Source organism: Aulonocara stuartgranti (genome assembly GCF_965226115.1).
Source record: "Aulonocara stuartgranti genome assembly, chromosome: 12".
NCBI lineage: Eukaryota > Metazoa > Chordata > Actinopteri > Cichliformes > Cichlidae > Aulonocara > Aulonocara stuartgranti.
In genome coordinates this window covers 25579610-25604065 of record NC_138948.1, presented here as the reverse complement: position 1 = coordinate 25604065, position 24456 = coordinate 25579610, and the positions used below count along the sequence as shown (strand labels likewise).

At 41.3% G+C, this 24456-nt stretch overlaps 1 protein-coding gene across 5 annotated transcripts in view; it reads left to right on the top strand.

The window, feature by feature from the left end:
• LOC309718523 (tetratricopeptide repeat protein 28-like) overlaps positions 1-24456 on the top strand; it is a 190854-nt gene that overhangs the window by 19255 nt on the left and 147143 nt on the right. The window contains exon 1 of one of the 5 annotated variants that reach the window (XM_082553859.1): positions 16949-17029. The exons of the other annotated variants lie outside the window; for them this stretch is intronic. Within the exon in view, the coding sequence (XP_082409985.1) occupies positions 16967-17029 (63 nt within the window). The 5' untranslated portion in view covers positions 16949-16966. Of the gene's footprint in view, positions 1-16948; positions 17030-24456 lie in introns of those variants that run through there. 5 annotated transcript variants of the gene reach the window in all.

Here is a 24456-nt window from a genome sequence, read left to right as displayed (position 1 = left end):
TCATTTAGACTCGGCATCGGGATGTTTTATTTATGATGCAGTCTCCTTTCGATTTCATCTGCGTGCTTCGTGTAATTGCATATTTGCACCACCACGGCTCGCTTTCCCCGAGCAACACTTATAGCACAGCACATCCATTCAGTGCCACGTGGGATTTCACTATTTCAAAGTCTGTCATTAAACACTATTACACCATTTGGGTTTGTTTGTGGAAACATTTCATTTTTAATTTCAGGCAAACTGGGTCAACAAATGGTTGGGATGTGTTCATTTATCATGCCTTCATAACTTGGTGTCTTATTTTTTTCAAAGACTCCGTTAGCTAACGTCACAGCAGTCATCTAATGTCTCTGGAGTCCACACCTGATGTTTAGTGGATTACAGGTTACATGGTTAACATTAGTTACATTAGTTTAAATTGGGTTACCTGCATTAATATAGGAAGTATACGAGTGTGTTCACTTCATATCTGTCTATCCAGCTAGCTGTTTATACACACAGTTACTCACTATGCAGTTAGTAGTCACCACTAACATCAGAGTGATATTCATTTCACATAGCTGAGCAACATCAGCATCAGGAGATTTCCAACAGCGACATAAGCAGCACTCCTAGTTCGTGGAGGGCTAAATGCATTTAAACCCACAGGGCTTCTACATCATTCAGTGTTAAACAGTGCTTTTGTTTTCGTTTTTTTTGACATGGCTTTTGTGGAAATTGCTCATTCCAAAGAAGGAAAAACCATCAATTAACAAATCCTAGTTCTGGAAAGTATTAATCTACAGTAATGTCCAAAAGTCCTAAGCCACCCCTCATTCTTTTACATTTTGCTTGGAAAATGGGCAATAGGAGGATAATTTGCATAATTCTAACATGCTTAAAAGTCAATATTTGTTATGACCACTTTTATTCTTCAGCACAGCTCGAACTCTTTCAGTAAAGAGTCATAATTTTAAGTAATCTTCAGAAGTAGTTTCCCAGGTTTCTTGAAGGACATTCAAAACTTCTTCTTTAGATGGTGGTTGTTTTTGCCTGCAGCTCTGGGGAAGCCAATCCATGAATCGTAATGTTTTATTGTGAGTTTTTCTACCCAGCTATGATTTAGTACATTAGCAGTGTGTTTGGGAAGACAGTCATACTGAAACATGGAGGTGCTTTCCAGGTGATAATGCATAGTGGATCAAAATCTGACTGTACTTTTCTGCGTTCATAATTATATCAATTTTTGACAAGATCTTTAATGCATGCAGTGAAATGCAGTCCCAAACCATGACAGAGCCTCCATAGTGATGTACAGATGGCTGCAGACACTCACTGTTGTACCCCTCTCCTCTCTACACATTCAGATACTGTTAATCAGCTGTGCATCTTTTTTGTTTTTTTAGCCCTACTGCCACTTTCTAATTTCCAGTTTCCTCAATTTTTTTAAGGACACAGTGCACACGTGCTGAGATAAGAAAAGGTTTTGGGTAATAGCTTTTAGGGAATCCTCTCGTTGGTGCCAAAATGCTATATTATGCCTGTCAAACTGTGCTATCTTTGGCTTTTTTCAAACATTCAACTATAAAAATGGGAACCAATCTGTGTTTTGTAGCTTACTAATAGTAAAAAGCAGAAGCAAAATACAAAGAAATGAAGGGTGACTGAGGACCTTTTCGCAGTACTATAAATTATTCTCAGATACAACCCAAATATAAATGATATTGGCAATCCCCAAATTAATCAAGTCATGTACATTGCTCCTTATCTTAGAGATGTCGACGTGTGCAATTACCGAGCCTGTGTTCAGGAGTGCAAAATGTGCAAAATGCTATTATTTAAAAAAGCTCCTGTCATAAAGTCAGACATGCATAGTTTAGGAACTGTTTGATGGTTTGATCAGTTTGCCATACCTCAGTGTCCATCCTTTTCTTCATGATGAGGTCAAATTACTCTGTATTAATGTGCCTGCACTTCCCTTTGAGTATTTTCTGTCTTTGTTTTTTATCGTCTGTGTTGCAGAGTAGTTTTATGACTAATCTGTCTGAGACTGCTTTCATCAAAGCCTCCTTTATCCTTCTTGCCAGTCCCAATTTATTTCTTATTATTTCATGTACTTTTACGTGTGACATCCCAATTTCCACCTTTTCCTCAGGGACACCATCAATAATCACATTACTCCTCTGAGATTGATTTTTCAAATAGTCCCCCTTTTCCTCTATCCTTTAAAGTGTCTCAACCGATTTTGCCATTTTCCTACAAGTGGTTTCGCATTTATTTATTTTTATTCTTACAAGACACTTTGTCCCAACTTTCCAATTTTTCATGAGAAACTATACTGGTCTAGAGTTCCTGTTTCTCTTTAAGTGCATTTTCCACTCTACATGCACTCTTTGAGCTATTTCCAACATAATATTTGCTGCCTTTCTTTGCTGATCAAGCTGCACTCTGTAAAAATCCTTTTCATCAGTTGAAAAGCAGAAATTGTTGCTGGCTGTTCCTCTGAATATTTCTGTACTACGTAGCATGTCGTTATTGAAACACTAAATAACAAGCCTGAAACTAGAAACCGTGAAGCATATGCTGCTATATTACAACAATGGTGGTGTTTAAGTGTAAGAAAATATATTTTATGAATTAGGTCCATAATTTGTTGCCTCTGTACACCACCATGGAAAGTCAATATGCAATTGGAGTGCAAAAAATGTATTAACCGTTTAAGAATTATAGCCAGTTTTATAGTTCGTTTAACAAATGGCATATAAAGTATATTCAAAGTGCTCAATTTGTATTTTAAAGCGTTTTACTGTAATTTGAAATATGAGGTCCAAACAGATGTCAGTGCATCTTAACTGTTACTTCAGAAAAACAACATCATAGGTAAAGAGGAAGGTGAGTCATTATCAGGGTATACAGTACAATCAAGAGATGCCTTCATGAATGGAAACACAGAGGGTTTACAACAAGGTACGAACCACCGCTTACACTTGAGACATGGAAGGCCAGATTAGTCTTCTTCAGAACAGATTGAGCTTCAGCTAATCTGCTCAGATTCAGCCCAAAGCTGTAAAACAGATCAGCCAAAGAATACTGCAGAAAAGTAACTCAAGGGTTTCTCAAGGCAGTGAAATAAGATGTTCTTCAAAAGTCAGTCAGTTGCTATTAAACCAATAGAGCATACTTTTTAGATATTAAATAGAAAACTGAATACAGAAGCACCCACACAAGCAGTAACTGAAGGCAGCTGCAGTAAAGGACCAATCAGAGCTTTTCAACTGAGGGAACAGTGTCATAGTCCTGGGCCAGGTTGGCCCAGCATTCTTAGTATTCGTGTGTTTTGTATTTTGTTCTTTATTTATGCCTTGGTTCCTCGGTTGTTCTGTTAAGATGTTCCTTATTTGATTACCCCTGTGTGCCCCTCTGTGTATCTGTGAGCCCTCCTTTCCCCTCGTGTTTTATTCCATGTTTTCCCCAGCCCGTTGTCTGTGCTCTCTCTCCTCCTGTCTGTACTTCCTGTTTTACTTTGACAGTCTGTCGTCAGTATGCGTCATGTTGTGTTCACTCCTGCCCTGTCTCGTTATGATTATCCATGTCAGCTGTGTTCCCCGTGTGCTCCCACTTTCCTCGTTAACCTTCTGTGTATTTATGTCTGCGTCTCCCTCAGCTCTGTCGCGTTCTCCCTCATGACTATGTGCCCCTCCGTGTGTTTCCTCATGAGTCAGTGCCTTTACAACTTCCCAGTGTAGTTTCATGTTAATTTGTATCGCCTTTGTTTTCCGTCAGCAATAAAGCTGTATTTTGAGTTGAGTCCTGTTTCCCGTGAGTTTGGTCCGATTCCTGCCTGCACACAGCCTAAACATGACAAACACAGCATGCGGTGATGTCAGTGGGTTCTGGGCTAAAGGCACTTATTGATCCCAAAGGATTTTCATTCAAGTATTAAAACCAGTCCTTATATTTAAAATGATGTTAGTCTGTTCAGTTTATTTCAAGTCTTTAAAAAATTGGGTACTGTGTATAAAAATGTCCATATGTTTGTTAAACTTCTTGAGTTAAAGCTAACCCTGTATGTACACCATGTCCTCTTATGCATTTTCAGTGTAGCTTCTTTTTTTCTACATTAAACTGTGTGTGTGTGTGTGTGTGTGTGTGTGTGTGTGTGTGTGTGCTGTGTGCGCGCGCTGTGGGCTGTCAGGGTAGTGGAAAATAAAGTAATTCTTCCGTGAGTCCTTGGCTCTGTTGATTTTAAAGCAAAGCATAATTAAAAACAATATGTACAGTATGTGATGGTGCTGCGTTTCAGGGGAATTAAATTCTCTTTTGCCTGACATGTTTAATTAATAAATAGGCACGTTTCGCTAATTAAAGGCTGATGGCTTTGCAGAGGTCAACACAACCCTGACAGCTGGACTCTACAAGTCATAAACGTAGGGAACTACTGTTCACTGGATATTATGGATTTATATATTCCAAAATATTTATCCTTGGGATTTTTATAACACTATGATTTTGATTGAATTATGTCTTATAATGGTTGGACTCATAGAGTATTAATATGTATCAAAAAAGGTTTTGCCTATGTGCCCTCCATCCTGTAGACAAGACAGAGCATTTCAAGGCTTAAACACTTACACACACACACACACACAATAATTCCCTAGAGGTCATGTTGAGAGTGTGTCCCCTTTCATTTGACTGCCATTCACTCCACAAAGAACTCTGACAGGAAGTGTTAATGTACTGGGAGAATTCCCTGGGCTTCCTACAACTGTGAACGTCTACATTACAAGAACGACCGTATTCTGGATTTGAAACATTGAATCTGTTTGGATGTTTCTCCATCTCAGGATTCTGTGGAGTTTTTTTGGCATATTTAACCAACAGTATTTTCAGGGCTGCTTGTCAGGATAGAGCATTGTGAATGTCTTTGTGATAGTTTGATAGAAAATTGATGCTGTAATTGCATTTTAGTGCTTTGCTGCAGCTAAAGATGCCCAGTTTGCTGCCAATTCTTTCAGTAACAGGGATAAAGGCTGCCGTTGCATTCCTCTCATTCCAATCATTGTTTATCTACTCCCTTGATGAATTGTAACTCATCGTTTGATTGCTCTGCCGTTTCTCATCTTTATCTCTTCTGCTCGGTTATGGTCAATACCCTGGACCATTTGGTGCCATTTCACAGAGATGGTTCCAGCATGACAGGCGAAATGTAATCTGTGGGTGTGTGTGTGTGTGTGTGTGTGTGTGTGTGTGTGTGTGTGTGTGTACGAATGCTGAGCAGACATGGCAGTAACAAACTGAGTTTCAAGTTCAATCCAATAAATTTTTTATTTGTTTTGTGGTGGTGGAAGAAGGGTGGGGGATGGACGGAGAATTCGATTCAACTTTTATTTTTATAATCACAATAGTCATTTAAAGGCACTTTATATTGAAAGGTAAAGACCCTATAACAAAGACAAACCTAACAATCCCCTAGGAGCAGCCATCTGGCAACTGCGGTGAGAAAAATCTCCTTTTTTAAAAGGAAGATACCTCAGGCAAGGTGACTATCCGCAGAGACCAGTTGGGGAGGTGAGGAAACCTTGTTAATTTCTGTTAACAAACGCGGTGAACATGACAAACATTATAAACTTTTTTGAGCACATTTCATTGCTAGTGTTGTAGCTCAAAGCATCGCTGAGTATAAGTGTATGCTTAGTTTAGCCTCACAGATTCTTGAAGGGCATCCGCATAGGAAGTGAATATCAGCAATAGAGCGACAGGAGACCATGAAATGACCATGAAATCAGTGATTTGTAGCGATGACAAGCACAATAACTGTTATTGACATGAATGGGAATTGTTCCGAGTTTAACTTTTCTCAACTTTGAGGTGAGCTCTGAGGATGCTGCTGCTCAACTGTCACTTTATGGGGGTGGAAAACACATTAGAGGGGTTTTCTATGCAATCACAGCATGGAACGTTCACTAGCAACAAGCCACCAGCTACAAAGTGATGGGTGACGACCGCATTGGTTCATACGTGGACGGACTTTACACTTGTATTCTGTGTCGTATATTTCAAAGCCTCATCAAAGCAACACCTTTATGTGACATGGGCATTTTAGATATTTGAGATCTGCTCATCCTTTTTTAATATTTATGTCACTGTGATGTTACTGCTTTGGGCCAAATTTCTGACTAAGTCACAAATTGTATTTGTGATGTTCTTTAGAGCAATGTGGGAAATGTCAAAAAACCCAAAAAAGCATAAGACAAAAACACATTTAAAATGTTGAAATGAGCCCTGATTAAATAATCACCACCTGTCAATGTGTGATCCTCAATATTTGGGACTGGTTCTGGTTGAGGGGATAATGTAATCAACTTAATGCTGCATTATGAAGCACTGGCTTAATGTCGGCTGGTTAGACATGAGCTTGCAGAAAGTCAGCGGGTCACACAATATTAAAACCCTGCAAAGGTAGCCTCGGATTTCTCATTCAGATGCTGCAGTCCTTCAACTGCACCGACCGTGGGCCTCTGTGTCAACAGAACGGTGCCCCAACTGGCTTAAAGCTGCTCTCAAACAATTTGTTTGTGCTATGTTTTCACTGTGAGATCTTCAGATCTGTTACCGGTTGTGGTTATTTCTGCCAAAGAAGATCAGTTTATTTGATCTTGCTCTACTAGCAGCTCTCCTGCCAGGTGTCATATTTACATAGTAGAACACATGCACAGTTAAAAACACAGTGTGAAAAACACTGCAAGTGTGTGTGTTTGACATGGACACTGAAATGAAATCAAGTGAATGAAGACAAAAGTTGGAGAAGTGATTATTAGAACATTTTTCCAATTATCACAGTATCTAGGGGCATTTTGGAATTTCATGGGGTTATTTGGGTGTCTTTGCACCTCTTAATTTCTATAATTTCTCTTTCTTATCATAGGTTGCAAGACTAGAAACAAACAAACAAAAAACTGTATTTGATATTTCCTGTATTTGGGGAATTTACGACCCAGTATAGTTAGACCTTCTGTAGTTACTGGCTGGCTAATAGCACCTTGATGGGGCTATGATATGGCAAAAAGTGTCTAATACAGCTGTCTCGACCTCTGCTCTGATTCTTCCACAGGAAGAAGGAAAGGTGGGTTTCATTGTCTTATATAAGGTAGGCTTTATTGGATGTGACAGACTAATAACGAGTCTCACTTTGGAGTTAAGGTGAAGGGTCAAGGCTGGTGATAAAGGCGTAGATGAGGAGGGATGTAATTTTTTTTGTGTGTCCATATGTGTGAAAGGGTGGATGTGTGCCTTTTAGAACCAGGCTTAGAGTCCAGAAATCCTCAAGGGACTAAGGTGAGAACTGGACTGGGATTACAGCGTCTCAACGCTGTGTTGCTGTCACTCACAGAGAAACATCGCCCCACATCCCGTGTTGCAGGAGATTGAGAAGGATTGGATGTGACACGTACAGGTGGGACAGGGTGATGGTACACATTTTTTCAGACGACACATTATTACAAAGATGGAACTAACCATCAAAGTTTAAATATAGAGATATCACTCTTCCACGACACCGCTGAAATGTGAGCCAAATTAGACCGTTCCTTGTTCTGGTTTATGCACACATAATATCCACTATATCACATTTAGAGGGGGCGTGGCAGCACAGAAAACAATATTTTAAGAGAAATCGAGTTTACTAGACATCTTGTTTAAGTGTGTGCAGTATTTGCTGACTTCCAAATTGCAGGCTGGCATGACACCCCTGTAGAGTTGTGCTTGTTTTACGACTGACTTTTATATTAATGTTTACTCTTTGCCTATGCAGTGTGCACCTGAGATTTGTTTATGGCAGGATAACAAGCTGTCATCGTGCTCACAGTAAACCCGTTCAGTCTCGGGGCATTCGAAAGTATTCTAGGGAACAGCTGGAGGTGCAGATGACCACTGAGGTAATTTCCCCCATAACAAATAAACAGGTAAATGAATCTTGGTGCTGCCATAATTCGCAGTAAACCACATTTTCTTTGGGCTTTTATGAACCTTGTGAGTCTGTTTGCATATTTAACTATATGGAGCTGGGGTGCATAAGGCCTATTAGAGTCACGGTGATGTTACTCACATTTTTAATGACAGAGATTGCACAACTCAGTCCTTAGTGGGAACAGTGATACATGTTCCATGTCTGATCCCCGCGGTGTGGGCGCTGTTGTTGGTTTGGGGGGGCTACAGGCATAGAGGGGTCTCACTAATTAGGACCTCTGTGGCATTTTCATTCTGGCATATCCCTCGGTGGCCTTTTTATTTATTTTTAAAGAAGGCCTTTTTTTTTAAAAATTGCAATGCATTATTCACAACACAGGTGTCAGTCTGACCCTTGGTGACATCAGCTCACAAAGATGCAAGCTCCATCGCAAAACCAACCAGCACCCAGTCATGGCAGTGAAGCGGCATGTAATGAAAGATGACCGTGTAAACAGATGCTTGGGGATCATAAGCTTTCTCATATTTTTGGCTGTTGTTTGAACCTCATTTCTATCCTGTCTGGATTAAACTATTTTCTGTTTATTCAAGTGAGAGTGCATTCTAGTACATAATTAAACATATTTATCTGTTAAAGCACTTTAATCAGTAGATCTGGCAGGAGATCTCGAGGCAGAAGTAGGACAAGGACATGGCTGATCACTCAGTTTTCACTGTGGCAGCAGCCTTTTTAGAAGACACCCGCTGAGAGGTGTGGTCATCACTGCCGCAGCTGGACGCTCACTTACCTTTTCTTTTTTTTTTACACTGTAGAAATGACTAACAGAATTTAAAAAATACCATAGTTGTGGCTCTTTTAACTTTGCATCATTTTTCAATGCTTTTTCACATGTTTAGTCTCCAACACCTCCTGTTCTCATTATTTAACCAGTGAGTCACTTCAGTCAGAGCTCTCACAGGGAATGCTTTTCCCACTGAATAGCTCTCTGTATTTGTCTTATTTCTTCTTATTAAGGTTGTCATGTCAGGTGCAGAACCACTATGTCTGGACTATTATGAGGCTCTAATTTTCCCTAAATAGTCATTGGGTTTTTTTGAGCACTTGTTTGGGGCGGGGGTTGAGACAAGGGCACGATCATCAATGTTTCATGATCTAATCATACTTCCTGCCTGTGTGCCTATAAGAGGATATCGGTTATGTTTGTGCTCTTGCTCACATTTGTGTAATTCTGCGTGAGAAGGTGAGACCGGAGAAGTCAGAGATAAATCGAAGTGTTTGCACAATTTAAGATCTTGATTGTTTATCATATATTTCAGAGGGATAAAGTCACCTCCCTCTGCCCCGAGTGACACCGACTCAGTGAGCTATCCATCACCTGGGTGTCGCGCGCTGGTCAATGGGGGTCGCTTTCAAGCAGTTACCTGTTAACTCAGCTAATGGAGGTCTGTATTTGCATAAGCCCGAAGTGAGTAAAGAGGGGGCTGGAGCTTGATAGCATACAAGCTGGGCGGAGCCTCTCTCATTGTACAAATGAGACCATTCATCACTGCTTTGTTTGCCTGTATGCACCTTCTCATGAACAATTAATGTGCTGCAGACATTTTAGCGCCTTTCTGCTCTTCCTTTATCTTACCTTCCGCCTCTCTTTGTCTCACTTTTGGGGACTGTCACTGCGGCGCTAAGCCCTCCCGCTGTAGCTATGAGCCATTTATTAATTTTGGCTCCCCCAGCTGAGGCTGGTATTGTGTTTTTTCTTGACAGCCGAGGGGTTTGCGCACATAAAGCCTTTACATTTGTTCTTTTTTCTTACCTGTTTTAATGATAAGTAGCTTCTGTGCCTTGCCTGTGATGTGCTCTAGGCGTTTCCCCATACTTCAGAAAACATAGCATGCCGTGTTTTGCTGCAGAGATTCAAGCACAGGATTAAATTTTGTGCTCTGCTGAGCAAGGTTTTTCATGAAGGTAATTTTCATCTGAGATTTTACCAACTTTGCCGTTTCTCACCCTCCTTTTTTTTAAAAAAGTGTAGTCTTGTGTTACTTAATTTGGTGCATTTTTTTATATTTAGGATCAATATATTATTTACCTAAGTAATTTACACTAAGTGCTTGGTTGCCTGTGAGGCTATACAGGAAGAAGACAATCTGGGAATAGATGTCAATACATCCCAGACAAGACATGTCAGCATAAATCAGCCGATACTTAACCATTAATGAAACACATCCACTTTAAACCTTTTTTTTGTTTAGGCAGACTACTTAATCTTGCGTACTGGTTTTCACACTGGACACCTATTTGTCTCCACTTGTTTAAATATTAAAGCACAGACATGAGTTATTTCTGTGCTCGTGCTGGCTATCTTTTGTTTGCTGGCCTCGGCTAACAATGTCATAAAAAGAGACGTATGAATAATAAATTAAACCAGCTATAGATAGGGATTTTGGTTTGGACTCTTTGTTACTCACTGACATGATTTACATACATCGTGTAGCCTGACTCTTGGTCGCTCTCTCCTTATGAATAACGTACATTTACCGCCTGCATTATAAGTGGCCTGAGCCGAGATAGATATTACATTGCCAATCAGCACAATAGATAGATTAAGCCTAGGCCTGTTGTGTATTTATAACAGGGACCAGACAAAAACACAAGCGGGAAATGCCTCACAAAATAAACATATTCCTAACACTGATATGCGTTATGTGCATTGATTAGCCCCAAGCTAGGCTATGAGTAGGATATACAGTCTATCGCCTCTCAGTGTTGAGTGATCCTTTTTTTAACGTGAAAGATCAGACCTGTATTATGTTGAGTGATGTGGTGGGATTAGTGGATCTGTCAGTAATCCACAGTAAAACTGCTGGAGTTAAATACAGACACTAAACTCCAGTGGATAGATTTCCGGCCTGCAGTGGTGTCCAGTAATATCTCTTTTTAACTAACTGAAGAAATGCGAACATTTGTTGAATACTTGGCATAAATCACACAGGTTATATCAGAATCAGAATCAGAATCAGAATACTTTATTGATCCCTGGGGGAAATTATTTTTTGTTACAGTGCTCCATTTTAAACCAACATTAAGACAAGACAGACAATACGCTAACTAAGAATAGTACAATATATACATATATATACATACATACATACATAAGTCACTTATAAATAAATATTTGGAAAAGAAACATGTGTAGTTGTAGCAGCAAACAGTGTGTTAAGTGGATGCGTTGTACAGGGAGATGGCCACAGGCAGGAATGATTTCCTGTGTCGTTCAGTGGTGCTTTTCGGTAATCTCAGTCTCTCACTGAACGTGCTCCTGTGACTGACCAACATGTCATGGAGTGGGTGGGAGGTGTTATCCAACATTGTCTTTATCTTGGACAGCATCCGCCTCTCCGACACCACCTTGAGGGAGTCCAGCTCCATCCCCACAACATTGCTGGCCTTACGGATCAGTTTATTAAGTCTGTTGGCATCTGCGACCCTCAGCCTGCTCCCCCAGCATGCAACAGCATAGAGGATCGCACTGGCCACAACAGACTCGTAGAAAATCCTCAGCATTTTCTGGCAGATGTTGAAGGACCTCAGTCGCCTCAAAAAATAGAGACGACTCTGGCCCTTCCTGTAAAGTGCTGTGGTGTTTTTAGCCCAGTCCAGTTTATTGTCAATGTGTACTCCAAGGTATTTATAGTCCTCCACAATGTCAACACTGACCCCCTGGATTGAAACAGGGGTCAAGTGTTTCCTGGTCTTCCTGAAGTCCACGATCAGTTCCTTGGTCTTTGCCACGTTGAGCTGCAGATGATTCTGCTCACACCACGTGACAAAGGAGTCGACCACAGCCCGGTACTCTGTCTCATCATCCCTGCTGATGCATATTATATTATATTGTAGATTTTCCACACAATGCAGCCGATACGGCTTCTTTCTGCTCAAGGTGGCAGCCCCCCCACCTCCACAACCTCTCTGAGGCTTGCGAGTGATAAAACATGCATTCAGAGACCTTGGGAATTCACACACATCTGTGCCTTTTCTTTGCACACACTGTTAAACACGGTGTATGCAGATAGAGATCTCGGTGTGAGACATTTACAAACAACTGGCACTCCGAGCTGGAGCTCTGTTTGAATTTCAACACAAGGAGCATTACCGCATTAAGCTCTATTAATGTCAGGGTGCCAATTTCTGCCAGATGTGCTCAAATACCAGGACAGATATTGAGAAATTCATTCATTTGTTGGTGTTTCTCCCAGTCATGATAGAAACCTGTATGTTGCTTTAGATATTGCAGTGAGGATAGTAATAAAGATGGATTAAGAATCATAGAGTTGTTGAAAGAAAGCAATTGATTTAAATGTCAGGGTGCATCTCACCCCTCCCCCTGTCTCGCTTTATTGGATATTGTCACTGGAATTGTGTGCAGTGAGTGCTCCTGGGAGACTCAGTCAAGCTCGGAGATCCTTGCAGAGGGCTGGCGTGGAAGGGACTTGGGAGGGGAGGAAGGGAGGCATGGCGCTAACATCAATAATTCACTATCGTATTGCTAGTGAAACAGGATGTGAAGGTATATGGGAGTCAAGACCAATGCGAATAACATCTCTGCAAGCACCGTGCAAATGAACCAAATCGAAGACCCGCCATTTATTTTCATAGCATTTCACAGCGGTATAAATGTATTGAGCTCATAAAAAACCTCAATGATTGCATTGATTTCAAAGGAGCTGTTTTTTTTTTTCTTCTTCAGCTTGTGTCCCACAAGCAGAGAGTTTAATTTACTGGTGTAGAGGCTTCTGGTTTTTATAAACCTTGTAGCTGAGAGACGACGAGAAAGGTACAGGGAGCCCGAAAGAGCACAGGGCTATTTCCCAGGCCTGCTTATTAAATTTCCAATCATGGCCTGTGGTGCAATGGCATTACCACCATAAAACACCTCTTTGCTATGTAGCCGTCTGGGCAGAAATTGCTATTGCTGTGTGGAAACTTGAGCGTTTCCTTAACATTGATTTCTGTCGAGATGAGAGGGAGGGAAATAGAGTTTAGACTATCATTAAAACAGAAACACGGAGGAATTCCTGTGAACTGCACACATTAGCTCTAGCTTTTTGTAGCCCCTACCACAGGTGCTGAGTGGGCTTTATGAAGCGTTCCCTCTTGTTTCTTTTTGGCTGCTCCTTCTGGCTGCTAGGAGCCGGTCCCTGTTATTGATATGCAGTTGGCCTAATCCATTACTGTGCTGATTGCCAGTGTGATTTCTGTGACACCCTTTCCCAGGCTTGGGTCAATTACAAAACAGGCAGTAAATGTATCAGCTACAGAGCAATAAGTCAACTGATTATCTTTCTGATAAACTGTAAATCTGCTTATGATTTAGGATCCATGTTGATGACGATGAAAGCGAGATTGAGCTCTTATTTCATAGTCTAACATTAGACTACCTTTATCGTGCGCCCAGCGCTAGTGTCTTGCTGCTTTTTCATCTTATCCCCACTCCCCAGTGATGCTCTCCCTCCCTCTTGCCCCTCCACAATTTTCTCATTAGTGATTAGAGCAGAGTTTCCATTTCCAGGCTATTGACTGTGCCGTTGGAAGCTGAGAGCCCATTACATACGTTGCTCCCACTAATTGTTTCCAGTCATAATGAAGTTCCTCACAGTGGAGGAATGGTAGTTAAGGAGCATTAGGTCATAGACACGGACTGCGCAGAACTTTTAATGCAACATACCTGCTGTTTGGTCACAGCCATTCACCTTCTAATCGTGTATTAATTTACTCAGCATGCTTTCGCTTAGAAAGCCCAGAGCCGATTCGTTTTGCTCTTCACTTACGTATTTATTTGGAGGGCGGACAGAAATCAGTCTACGGCCAGCAGTGAGGTATGTAGTGTCAGTGCAGGTTATCTGTGGAGCACAGGTCCTCGCCGTCGAGGATTAGATCACAGCAGCTCGGCGTGACAGAAGTCCCTTTCTCTTCATTCTTGTTCTCTTAAAGTCAGTCCTGGCTGTTTGTTGCTCTGGGTGGCTCTCCTCTGTCTACAAACAGTACACATTTCATGAATGGCACAACATCCATCCATTCATTTTCACATCACTTATCCTGGATTTGGTTCACATGGATCAGCGGGAGCATAAGAGCAACCAGATATTCTTTTCTGCCATCACCGCCCTCCAGTTCCTCTTGGCGTTCACCCAGTGTACCCTCAGATCTAAGCTGGTGTTTCTTCCCAGTAAATTAAGCTGGGCACATCTTCAAGAAAAGGAGGCCAAGAGGTGGTATTTCTTGGTCCCTGCATGTGATGGATATTGATAAGATTTTTTTTTATATGAGTGCCATTATTGATTCTGCTTATAGATCTTCTTCTTTATTGATTCCGGATCAAGAAGGAGGAAAAACGTAGGCCCTCCAGAGATTGTTAGGATCTGCTCAGCTGTTTCATTTTCTTTTTTGGTGTAATTGTTTTGCAATGTGGAACTGTCAGAAAAACAATGCCAGCATTGATGAAAGGAATTAATAAGCCTGGAGGCGTTTACCTCCACTGAAATGGACAGTTTGGTTCCAAATGGAGCTGGTTTGTGATTCCAGTTTCACGTGCCTGCATTTCCTCAACTGACTTATCTCATTGAAAAGGGTTCTTCCAAATCATTGCGCCTTAATGTGAATTGGTAAAGAGACTGGCACTTTCATAGCTTACACACACACACACACGCGCGCACGCTTTATTCTATGCCTTTAAAGGCTTTTCTATCATGGATGCACTCACCCTTTGATGGATGCCTTGGGGGAAATTCAGGATGCTACGCGGACTGGAGGAGCTGGGGATTGAGCCACTGGCCTTCTGGTAGGTGGACAACCCACTCTATCTCCTGAACCACAGTCATGAGATAATTCTGTTATCAAATGTTCAACTAACACCCATCTAAAATTTTATGTAGCTTTTCATTACAGTCTGCTTTTTTTCAGTGCTGATGCTAAAATGCACCAGTGAGTGTTTGAGCATGAAGTTGGTAAATTAAGAGCTTTACTGCCACAGAGGTGATTCCAGTTCCAGCCTGCGTCATGGTCCACTTACCCTGTGAATTGTGAGCACAACGGGCTCCGAGTTTGCTTCACCTTTTGCCATTGAATTCTAGATCTGAAAACTTTCGTGTGACAGATAACATGCTATTGGCTCAAAAATAGACAGAACTGTGTGGCCACTAGTAAGAAGAGCACAAATGCTGCATTGGGAGTAGTTTTGGTCTGGGAAAGAAACTGCAACACTTCTCCACATGTGTGCTGTCTTTGATATGGAATGAAAAATACAGCGAACTGCAGAACCTGAAAGCTTTTCTCTGATTTCCAACTTGTTTGAGTCCCAATTAAGAACTGAGTCTTCTTCCAAATGCATTCATCACATAAAAGTAACATCAGCTTGGTCCATTTTCTGCTGATCCACTTGAAGAGAAATGAGCTGGGTTTAAAAAAAAAAAAAGACTAGAAAACTCTCTAAATTTGAATAAAATGATAGTGACATTGCCCTTTTTAAAATTTCTGTTCACATAAAGTAGGCATATATGATCCACGTTAGCCTAAATGCCATGGATTCAGCAGTCTTGGCCTTTTGCTTTGTCTTTCATTAACATAGAAAGTCCTTCTGAATAGATGCTCTGTCCCATGACTTGATGAGATGTGGTCTTTGTTATTGAAAGCATAGGTAAAATCCGATGCTGTATTCGGAGCCAAAATGACACAGAATAAATACTTCCCAAGCTGTGTCACTTTATCCAGAGTGCAGGCCAAGAAGAAAATTGCTTTGTTCCTGACACTACTGGCGTGAATCATCTTGCCTTATGCCAGCACTGAAAGGGAGCCCAGTGACTACTCATACATTTAATTCTCTGACTTTCTGTATATTCGGCCATGCACGAGAACATCACGCTCAGCCGCTCGGATCACGGGGCCGCACGTTGTTCAAACACAGAGTCACAGCATGCCAAGGGATGACAGGCTGTGTGAAATGGAGAGTGATGACACCAGTACAAAACAGGGGTCTGGTTGAGATGACCCTTAAACATGGCAGAATACTCTCGGCTCCAGTCAAGTGTTTAAAAAAGCTTTTTCTCCTCGATCTCAGGCTGCTGGCTCACCTACACGCTGCTCACTCTCTTACCCGCCTCATAAATATACCGTCGATGCTTCTCTCCGTGTCACATCTTTCTCTCGCCACAAAAGACACGTAATGTGACTTCTGGGCAGTAACATCACTCATCGTATTATGATGTAAGGACCTCATAATTTTATGGTACATACATCAGAAAATAGCGTGTTATTGTAAAGCCTTGCTTGGATCCAGGGTAGGAGCACATACACAGCTGGAGTCTGCTTAGCAGAATCGGTGCTTCACTGAACCCCCCGAATGATAAAATGCAGTATTTTGTCTTAGAAATGGTCAGTATCTTATTCTTATTCACCTTGCACTTTCCCCTACGCTTTTACCTCCTTTTCCCGCCTCTTACACACAGCCTAATACATTTCTGTAGGAAAAATGAACTGGAGCTTGCAACCCGGCTAAAGTAAATAACCGAGCGCATGAATTATTGATGAAGTGCGGGACCTTTTTTTTCCTGGAAGCCCATCTTGAAGTTTTTAACTTAAAGCTCTCAGTTGCAGGATTCCTATCTGCATGCATATAAACCTGCACGTGTGCATGGTTTTTACTATTCAAAATGATGCAGATTTCTGGGATTTGGCTCCGTCTAATTCGAATCTGCTCTTGAGTTTAGGTCACACGGGCCAGTTTCACACACTTCGACTTAAACTCTGCTGTGTTTTTGCCCACTGGTAGCACAATGGGCGGCGTTTTCTGTGAGAGCCCACACGGTGTTTGCTCTAATATGTGCATGTACACAAACACAGTGGAATAGCTTCCTGATAGTCATTTGACATTTTCCCATTGATCTACAGGTGGTGACCATTCAGCAGTGAGCTAGTGAAGACCGCTTACAAGTAAACAAGTGGGTTTCAAAGAAATTGTCTGTGTAAATGATTCATTGTAAGCGGAAGAACGCAAATTCAGGGTCTCGAGGATATACAAAAAGCATTTTGGTGAGTAACTCTGAATGTAAACAGGCACTTTGTTTATTTACAACAAACTCTAAAGCGCACCTGACCTGAGAACTAAAATGAGGACCTGATGATCTGACTTCCCTTTAAGCAACAACATTCACACAGTTTTTTAGAGAATAAATCTTGTAGCACAATATATTTCATTAAGGTTCTTTTAAAGGGCATTAGCATTAAAATATTTTAAAGTAAAGTGCTCAGATGCCGTAGTGATGCGCTGCAGCTGGAAGCTGGAAAGCAGCACAGTAAAATTCATTTGCACGCTCTTATAAATCATGTTTGAAGTTTTCTGTTACTGTGATTGCTTCTTTTGTGTTATGCCATAGTGAATGCGTCTATGACAGAGGACTGTGTACTTTGACACAGTATTATGTCTGTGAAGGTTCTCAGTCATCCAGGTCATCGTAGTCCCCCCGCTGAGGGACAAAGGGGGTCAGGGGGTCCTTTTGTCCCTCTGTGGGGGGTCACTCCCACTAGGTTTAAATCTGGGACTCCCCACCATTTGACCTTAGAACTGAAGAAGCTTCTCGGATGAGAGGTGAAACGTCTTCAAGCAACTTAAAGAAGTCCAGACGCTTTTCTTTGCTTTCACACAGTATATATACTGTATGGAAGTCATACTGAGACCACATCATTTTGTGTGATTTGTTTGGCTGTTTTAGAAGGTTGCAAATGTTTAAAAACTGATTTTTTGAATGGCTGGCAATTTTCAATTCAATTTAATTTATATAGTGACAAATCACAACAACAGTCACCTCAGGGCGCTTTATATTGTAAGGAAAAGTCCCTACAATAATACAGAGAAAACCCCAACACTCAGGTGACCCCCTACAAGCAAGCACTTAGCGATAGTGGGAAGGAAAAACTCCTTTTAACTGGAAGAAACCACCGGCAGAACCAAGCTTAGGGAGGGGCAGCCCTGTGCTGTGAGCAGGAATAACGGGACGGACAAAAAATATGATGTGGACGAGAGGCAGTGATAATAACTCCTGATTGGTGTTTAAACACATGGGGAGCTGAAAGAGGTGAGCAGTGCTAATTTTGACAGCAAATTTAGATTCAGTTTTAGTCACAATTTAAGCATCTAAATTCTTTTAGATTTTGTGTAGTGTCAGCTTATTAAATATCAAAAGATAATTGTAGACTAAATCTAAAGTTGATTGAGTTGACTAAAAGATAAAGTGTAAACGTTTGTCATGCTTTTACCGGTAAAGAGTTTCTCCACGCTGTTAACAAAACATCTTATTTCCTTGACATCAAATGCGAGATGTCTCCATATGTCTCGTCTTCTCTTGGAGCATGGAAGCCAGTTGTACTGTTTCCCAAATAAAAGCTGTGCTGTGCAGATCGAATGTGTAAACTTACTGTAAAAGGAAACTACTTCTTACTGGCTCATCACTTGGTCCCACCTTTCCAAACCACCTAATTAACTCTGATTGGGTTTCATTTCCTCAGACTATTCTCATCTTGTTTTTATTAATTGACAAAAGTATCATTACATTTTGTCAGAGTTATTTTTTCCTTGTGCGTTAGTTTTTATGTAGTTATCATCTTGTTTTTGTTGTTGTCAAAATGGTGATAAAAATTGAAATTGAAATTAATACTGGAGGTGAGTGAAGGAGAAACAAGTGCATCGTGGGAAGGGAAAGCTTTAAGTCTATTCTTAAAAGTAGTTGTCATCCTCCCAAACCCAAGCTTCTCCCCAAGAAGAGGCAGCTTTCCTGTAAGTTGAGGATTTGCTGTGAAGATATTTATCCTAAAGTAACACGAGGGAAAACTGGTTGGAGACTGTGGCACAACCAAAATTACTGCAATCATATGTAGTGAGCTCGAAGTGGTTGCCTCAAAGACGGAGACCAAGTCTGCGACCACTCGCAATCAGCTGCCAAGTAACAGCGATAATATGGCAAAAAGATGGAGTCTGTCTACTATCACTTTATAATTGAAGGAGGTCAAGTTTTCAATTACACACAATCTTTTCATGATAATATATGAATAACTGTGATAAATGTGCAATCAAAAAATCTGTTGTTGTCTGCATGCACAAATAAATTCACATTAATGACTTACAGTCAGCATCCCACCCATTCAGAAATTCCTCAACGGTGAATAATGTAACTACAAAATGCCGTAGTTCCCCACCGTTCATTCAGGAATATAAGCAGAATCCAACCAGTTGGTAAACAGTTGAGTTGAGTCCCCTATTGCAAGTAAACCCGGTGCAGTCACTGACACAAAGTCAGAGGGATAGCAACGTGTTGGCAATCGGTCTGGGTTTCTAAATTACTTTTGGAGAAAAAATAAATAAATCACAAAGCAACCACTAATTTTTCCCTCGTTGCAAGGAGGTTTTTCTCTCTAATGTGACTGTACAATAATAGCTGATATCTTGTAGCAGAATGCTCCTAAAGATTTCTTCCATGGTATCTTGTATTGTATCCTAAACCTATGTCTTGTTTTCCTGGAAGCACATGCACGCAGGAGTAGATGGCAACATGCTGAGCAGGATGATCAAAAAGCTGATGCAAACAAGGAATTTAATTTAGAGCCACTGAGAGAAGTGTACAGTACAGCTATTCTCTGCGGCTCATATCAGCATGGGCAATTTTGCTCACTTGATGATGCAATGTGAAAATCGTTTCAGCAATAGCTTTACACTCCAGCGTATGTGGCGAGAAGATCACGAGGACCTTTTTCTTACAGTTACACGCCACTTGGTGCTTGGATTAACCTCTTTCCTTAAGTTGTGACCGTACAACGATACAGGAATATTATTATTTTTAAGTAATCCTGCAAACATTTATACATTTATTATTCTTTAAAATTCCTTTTGTGCAGCTTGAACTTTTAGAAATTCAGACTTTGTGTTCAGTCATATGGAATCTCCGAGGAAACGTCCCAGTTATTACAGGCGAATTAATCAAGCGTTATCTGCAGAATAAAACTAATGACTGAACATTCACGCTGATGTTTGTCACAATACAGAATGACATTTCTCTGCATTGGTGCCATTCATATTCTTAATTGAATTTCATTACTCTGCCAATAAAGCACTTCACACTAACACAATCTGACCTCATCTGAAATTCATTATCTGCACCGTAAACATTTTTAGTTATTTATTTATTTTTGCATATATATTACACTCCTTTGCATCAAACGGTGCGCTGCCTATCTCAAGTCCTTTTAGCATTTTTCTTCATTTGCATCTGCCTCATATTTGTTTTAGCCTGAGAGACTGTTGACGTGGGGTAATGCAGCGCACGGAGACAGACGTCTCGCACGCCTGCCGGCCCCTCCGTATCCATCCGTCTGTCATGTTAACGACTTTAAATGCCGGCGCTTTGCATCTCTCTCACAGAGGGTAAAGTGTCATGCGGTGCCCCTGTGGTGCTGCCGCCCTAGAGCGATGTGGCACCAGAAAGTCTGCTTAATTATTTATGATATCAGTGAATTAAATAATAACTGTGCTTTGGATTTTCTTTTCTTTTCTTTTTACTATCCAACGCTGTGATTTTGAGTGGTCAGTGATGTAATATATCAGCCTCTTTGCCCCTGAGTCTTTTGCTACAGCAATTTGATAAGTCATTAAACTGTATTACGCTGATGAATTATTCACATTTCCCTTTTACTCTTTCAGTTTCACTGTGCTGTACTCTGCATCCGCTCTGTGCACCTCATCTGTGGCTTTCTTTTATTTCCTCCTCTATCTCAAAGTCTCCCAATTGTTTTTGGCTTCCTGGAACTGGATGCAAGGATGTTGGGGTGTTTGCAGCCAGCCTCACCCTCAGCCTTTTTTCCCCCACCCTCTTTCACTTGTTCATTTCACACTGATTCTCACCTTCCTCCCCTTTTCCACTTATTGTTAAGCCGGTGAATGACTTGGCTACCTTATCCACCCCCCTGTTCCTTTACCAGCTGGTTTAAAAATAAACATGGTGGCGGTTTGGCAGTGGCGCTCTGTTCTAGTGTGTTGTAGGTAGCGTTGCACTGCCTGCTGCTCCAGATGCTCAAAATTACGCAGTCCACACTGCAGCCCCTTCGCTCGCTCAGGCTGCTTGCAGCTGCCACTGAAAGGCTGGGATTTCACAGACGCTCAGTCGGCGTTTCTTCACGGGCACCATGCACAAAATTACGCTACATTACTGCAGTTTCAGCACCCCAGAATCTTGCTCAGCGCGCTCTTTAAAAGACTATTCTTGACACATTTGAATAAGATAATGAATGAAGCAAATGTTGGAACACAGATGGGGTTTTTTAATGTGTCATCGGCTCATGAACGCGGTCCAATTACTAAAAAGATGAGATGTAAAGGATGTGTCGCTTTTCTCCCTCACTGTGACATTTGCTCGCACATGTAGTCCTTGCTTCTGGTCCAGTGAGAGCTTCACTGAGGGAGTCATATGAGCCCAGCACAACAATTAATCCTGCCACTCATCAGGAAGTTGCTTGAAAATAGCAGTGGTTTATAGTGGAATTATGCTCTGCACTAATTAGAGGGTTAGCACTGACAGCGTCAAGGAGAAATGGTGAACTGGAGCAATATCATGTGACAGAGTCTGCTAATGCCGTCTTTTAAACACTGAGGAGAAGCAGACTCTGTCAATATTCCTCTGCCTCATTCATACTTTTTTTTTATTTTTAACAAATCTCTTTTTCCCCCCCGTTTGCCTTGCTCCATCCTTTTCTCCTCCACCCTTTCTTTTCTTGTCACCCAGCCAGCCCTCTGGCTGTGCGCGCCTCACAGTTGCCATGGTAATGATATAGTTTCTCATCTCTGTAATGTGATGTCTTATTAGCTTTCATTGGGGCGTGTGTCACTATTTTATTTCACGCGCCATTTGGTGAGCTTCGGTCTCCTGTTTGGAGAAAAAACCTCGTGGCTCAGAGGTGAGCAGTGAGCGTACTGACAGCACGGCGTGAACGTGGCAGTGTACGCGTGTCGGGGGTCCCGACGTTGAGGAAGGGGACAAGATTGAGTGATGCACAGCAAAGGAGATATATAGGGTAACGCCTGCAGTAGCTGCACTACATTTTCTCCTCTGCATTAACCTGCAGAAAAGATGCAAACGTGAATAGTGATATCAATTACACAGCGAAAGGCATGTTTGTCCCAGGGTAGCTCAGCCTCTCTCTCTCTGTGCTCTGTGAGGCTGGTACATCAGGGAGGGGGTTTCAGCTGCTACCCAGCAGGAGGCACTGTGTGTGTGTGCTTTCCACCATCCGCTGAAAAAGCACTTTATTTGTACTACAGTGCCTACTACACAGTATCTCCATCTGTCTTGCAAGGGTTTTGTTGCTGGGTTAGCTGACGGGCAGCACTGATCGCGGTGATCTTGTGTTAAAACCACCACGGCTGTAGCTGCACTACATTCATTTGCACAGTATGCCTCCTTGATAATCAATTCCTCTATTTGCATTGTGTTGGCTTTGGAGACTGTGTCCTTTTGAGGTGCAATTACACCTTATGTTTTTCCTCCTTTGTGTGCGTTTTGAAGCAATGCTTTGAATGTCTGTGGGAAAGGGGCTTCGATCAATAATCAGTCAATATCAGCCCAGATGCTACTGTCAAACACATCGATAAGGTTTCTCCAGTGGTGGTTTTCATCTCTCAGTATGTATTAACTGCCTGATGTTAGCCCGCAGGGCTTTTAAAAAATGACCCTCCTGCTTCATCTGCCCTGTCTTTGCAGATGTCCGTACACGGCTTCTGTTGAGAAGTGACAGCCAGGGCTGTGCGACTGTGACTATTGAACTGGCTATTGGGGTAGTAATTGCACATTGGCTCTCTTAATTTGCACAGGATTGCTGCAGCTGAATGAAGATGTTCAGTTCCTCACTATTTCCAATTTGAGAGTACTCTATATTTCAGTGGGTGGGGGGGTGTTAAATGATTTTCGGCAGCCAGGATGACGTCTGTGTTTTGTACTCGAAATCTGCCTATTTTGTGGTGGAGGTGCTAGAGCTGGCATACCATCATGATTGTTTTTGTTGCAAGACAGAACATTTTGGATGGACAATGAGAGCATCATAAAGAGCCATTTAATTTGGTGTGCAACATAACAATCGAGAGATTTCTTTAAGTTCTCGCGCATTCTCTGATTGACCGTTTGCCTCTTCAGTTTGTCAAACATTAGACCAAACTCACAAAGTCACAGGAGCATGCACAAGTATGTTTTTACCTTTTGAACTTTGTGGGGCAGCCTAACAACCACGCCATGAGGTTTAATTTACACAGTCTCCACCCACCAAACTGTGCTGAAATACTCCTTTGAAGTTGCCTTGTAGTAGCTCCTAATAATGCTCTTAGAAACCTTCTTTTGGCTCTGATGATGAGGAGGAGGTAGGTGACAAAAAAATACTAAATCACATCTTCTGATATTGGTGAAAAGATCCTAAACATTCGTTGTGTAAATTAAGTGTATGTAGAGCTAGGACTAAGCCAAAACTTGGGAAGTCATGTTTGGGTGTCTCCTCTTAGGGTGCATTTTCTTTAAAAATGTATCCTCGATAGGCTCGTAGAGGAGGGATGGTGTGCTTTGGATGGCATCTGTTGTCTTTCCTTCTCCTCTGGGCGCCATGCCAGGCATGCGTTTGTCAGATGGCAGTGCTGGTAAGATGGAGGCTTCTAATATATCTTGACAGGTTCGCGCTGCACTCTCCTTGACTGGGCCATTTGTAGTATTTTCAGACCTTGGCACATTATAATTTGTATCTACATTTGTCAAATCAACATGCTGTTCATTTATTAGTCTTACAGAAGGAAGCAAGTCTGTTTAAAAACTGAATTAACGTCCTACACATAATGGACCTGAAGTTTATGGCTGATTTAGGTTTAGCCAGCAAATCAATCTAAGAAATCTTAATTTACCTTGCAGAAAATAGACAGTGATGGCTTTATTGGCTGACTTTGAGACACTCTTTCCAGGACAAAGAAATGTTAAGTCTTTGTTATAAAGTAGCAACTTGACATCATCTTTTGCATTTTCTAGTTTTGTTACAGCACAGTCGGTCAACTGTTGGCAGGGTCCTGCTTTACATAAAATCCAAAGTCTGCATGGGATAAAAAACTTCTGACAAAGTAATTTGTGCGCAAAAATGCTTTTCATTTATTCCATTTCACCTCTAGGGTTTTGCACATACTTTAACTTATTTATGTTAGTTTCACTGATTCCAGGACTCAGTATGTGCCAATAAAACATTAAAAGGCAGCCTCTTTTAATATTTTGCATGCACGTTGCTCCTCTCACACAGCATGGAGAAGGGTGATGATGTAAGGAATGAATGTGCTGCGGGAAATAGTTTGAAACTCAACATCCTAAAAAATATTAAAGATAAATATTTGCCTGTGTCTTTGAGGAATCAGTTAAAAATACTACCAATGCAATAACACTAGTCATGAAATGGTA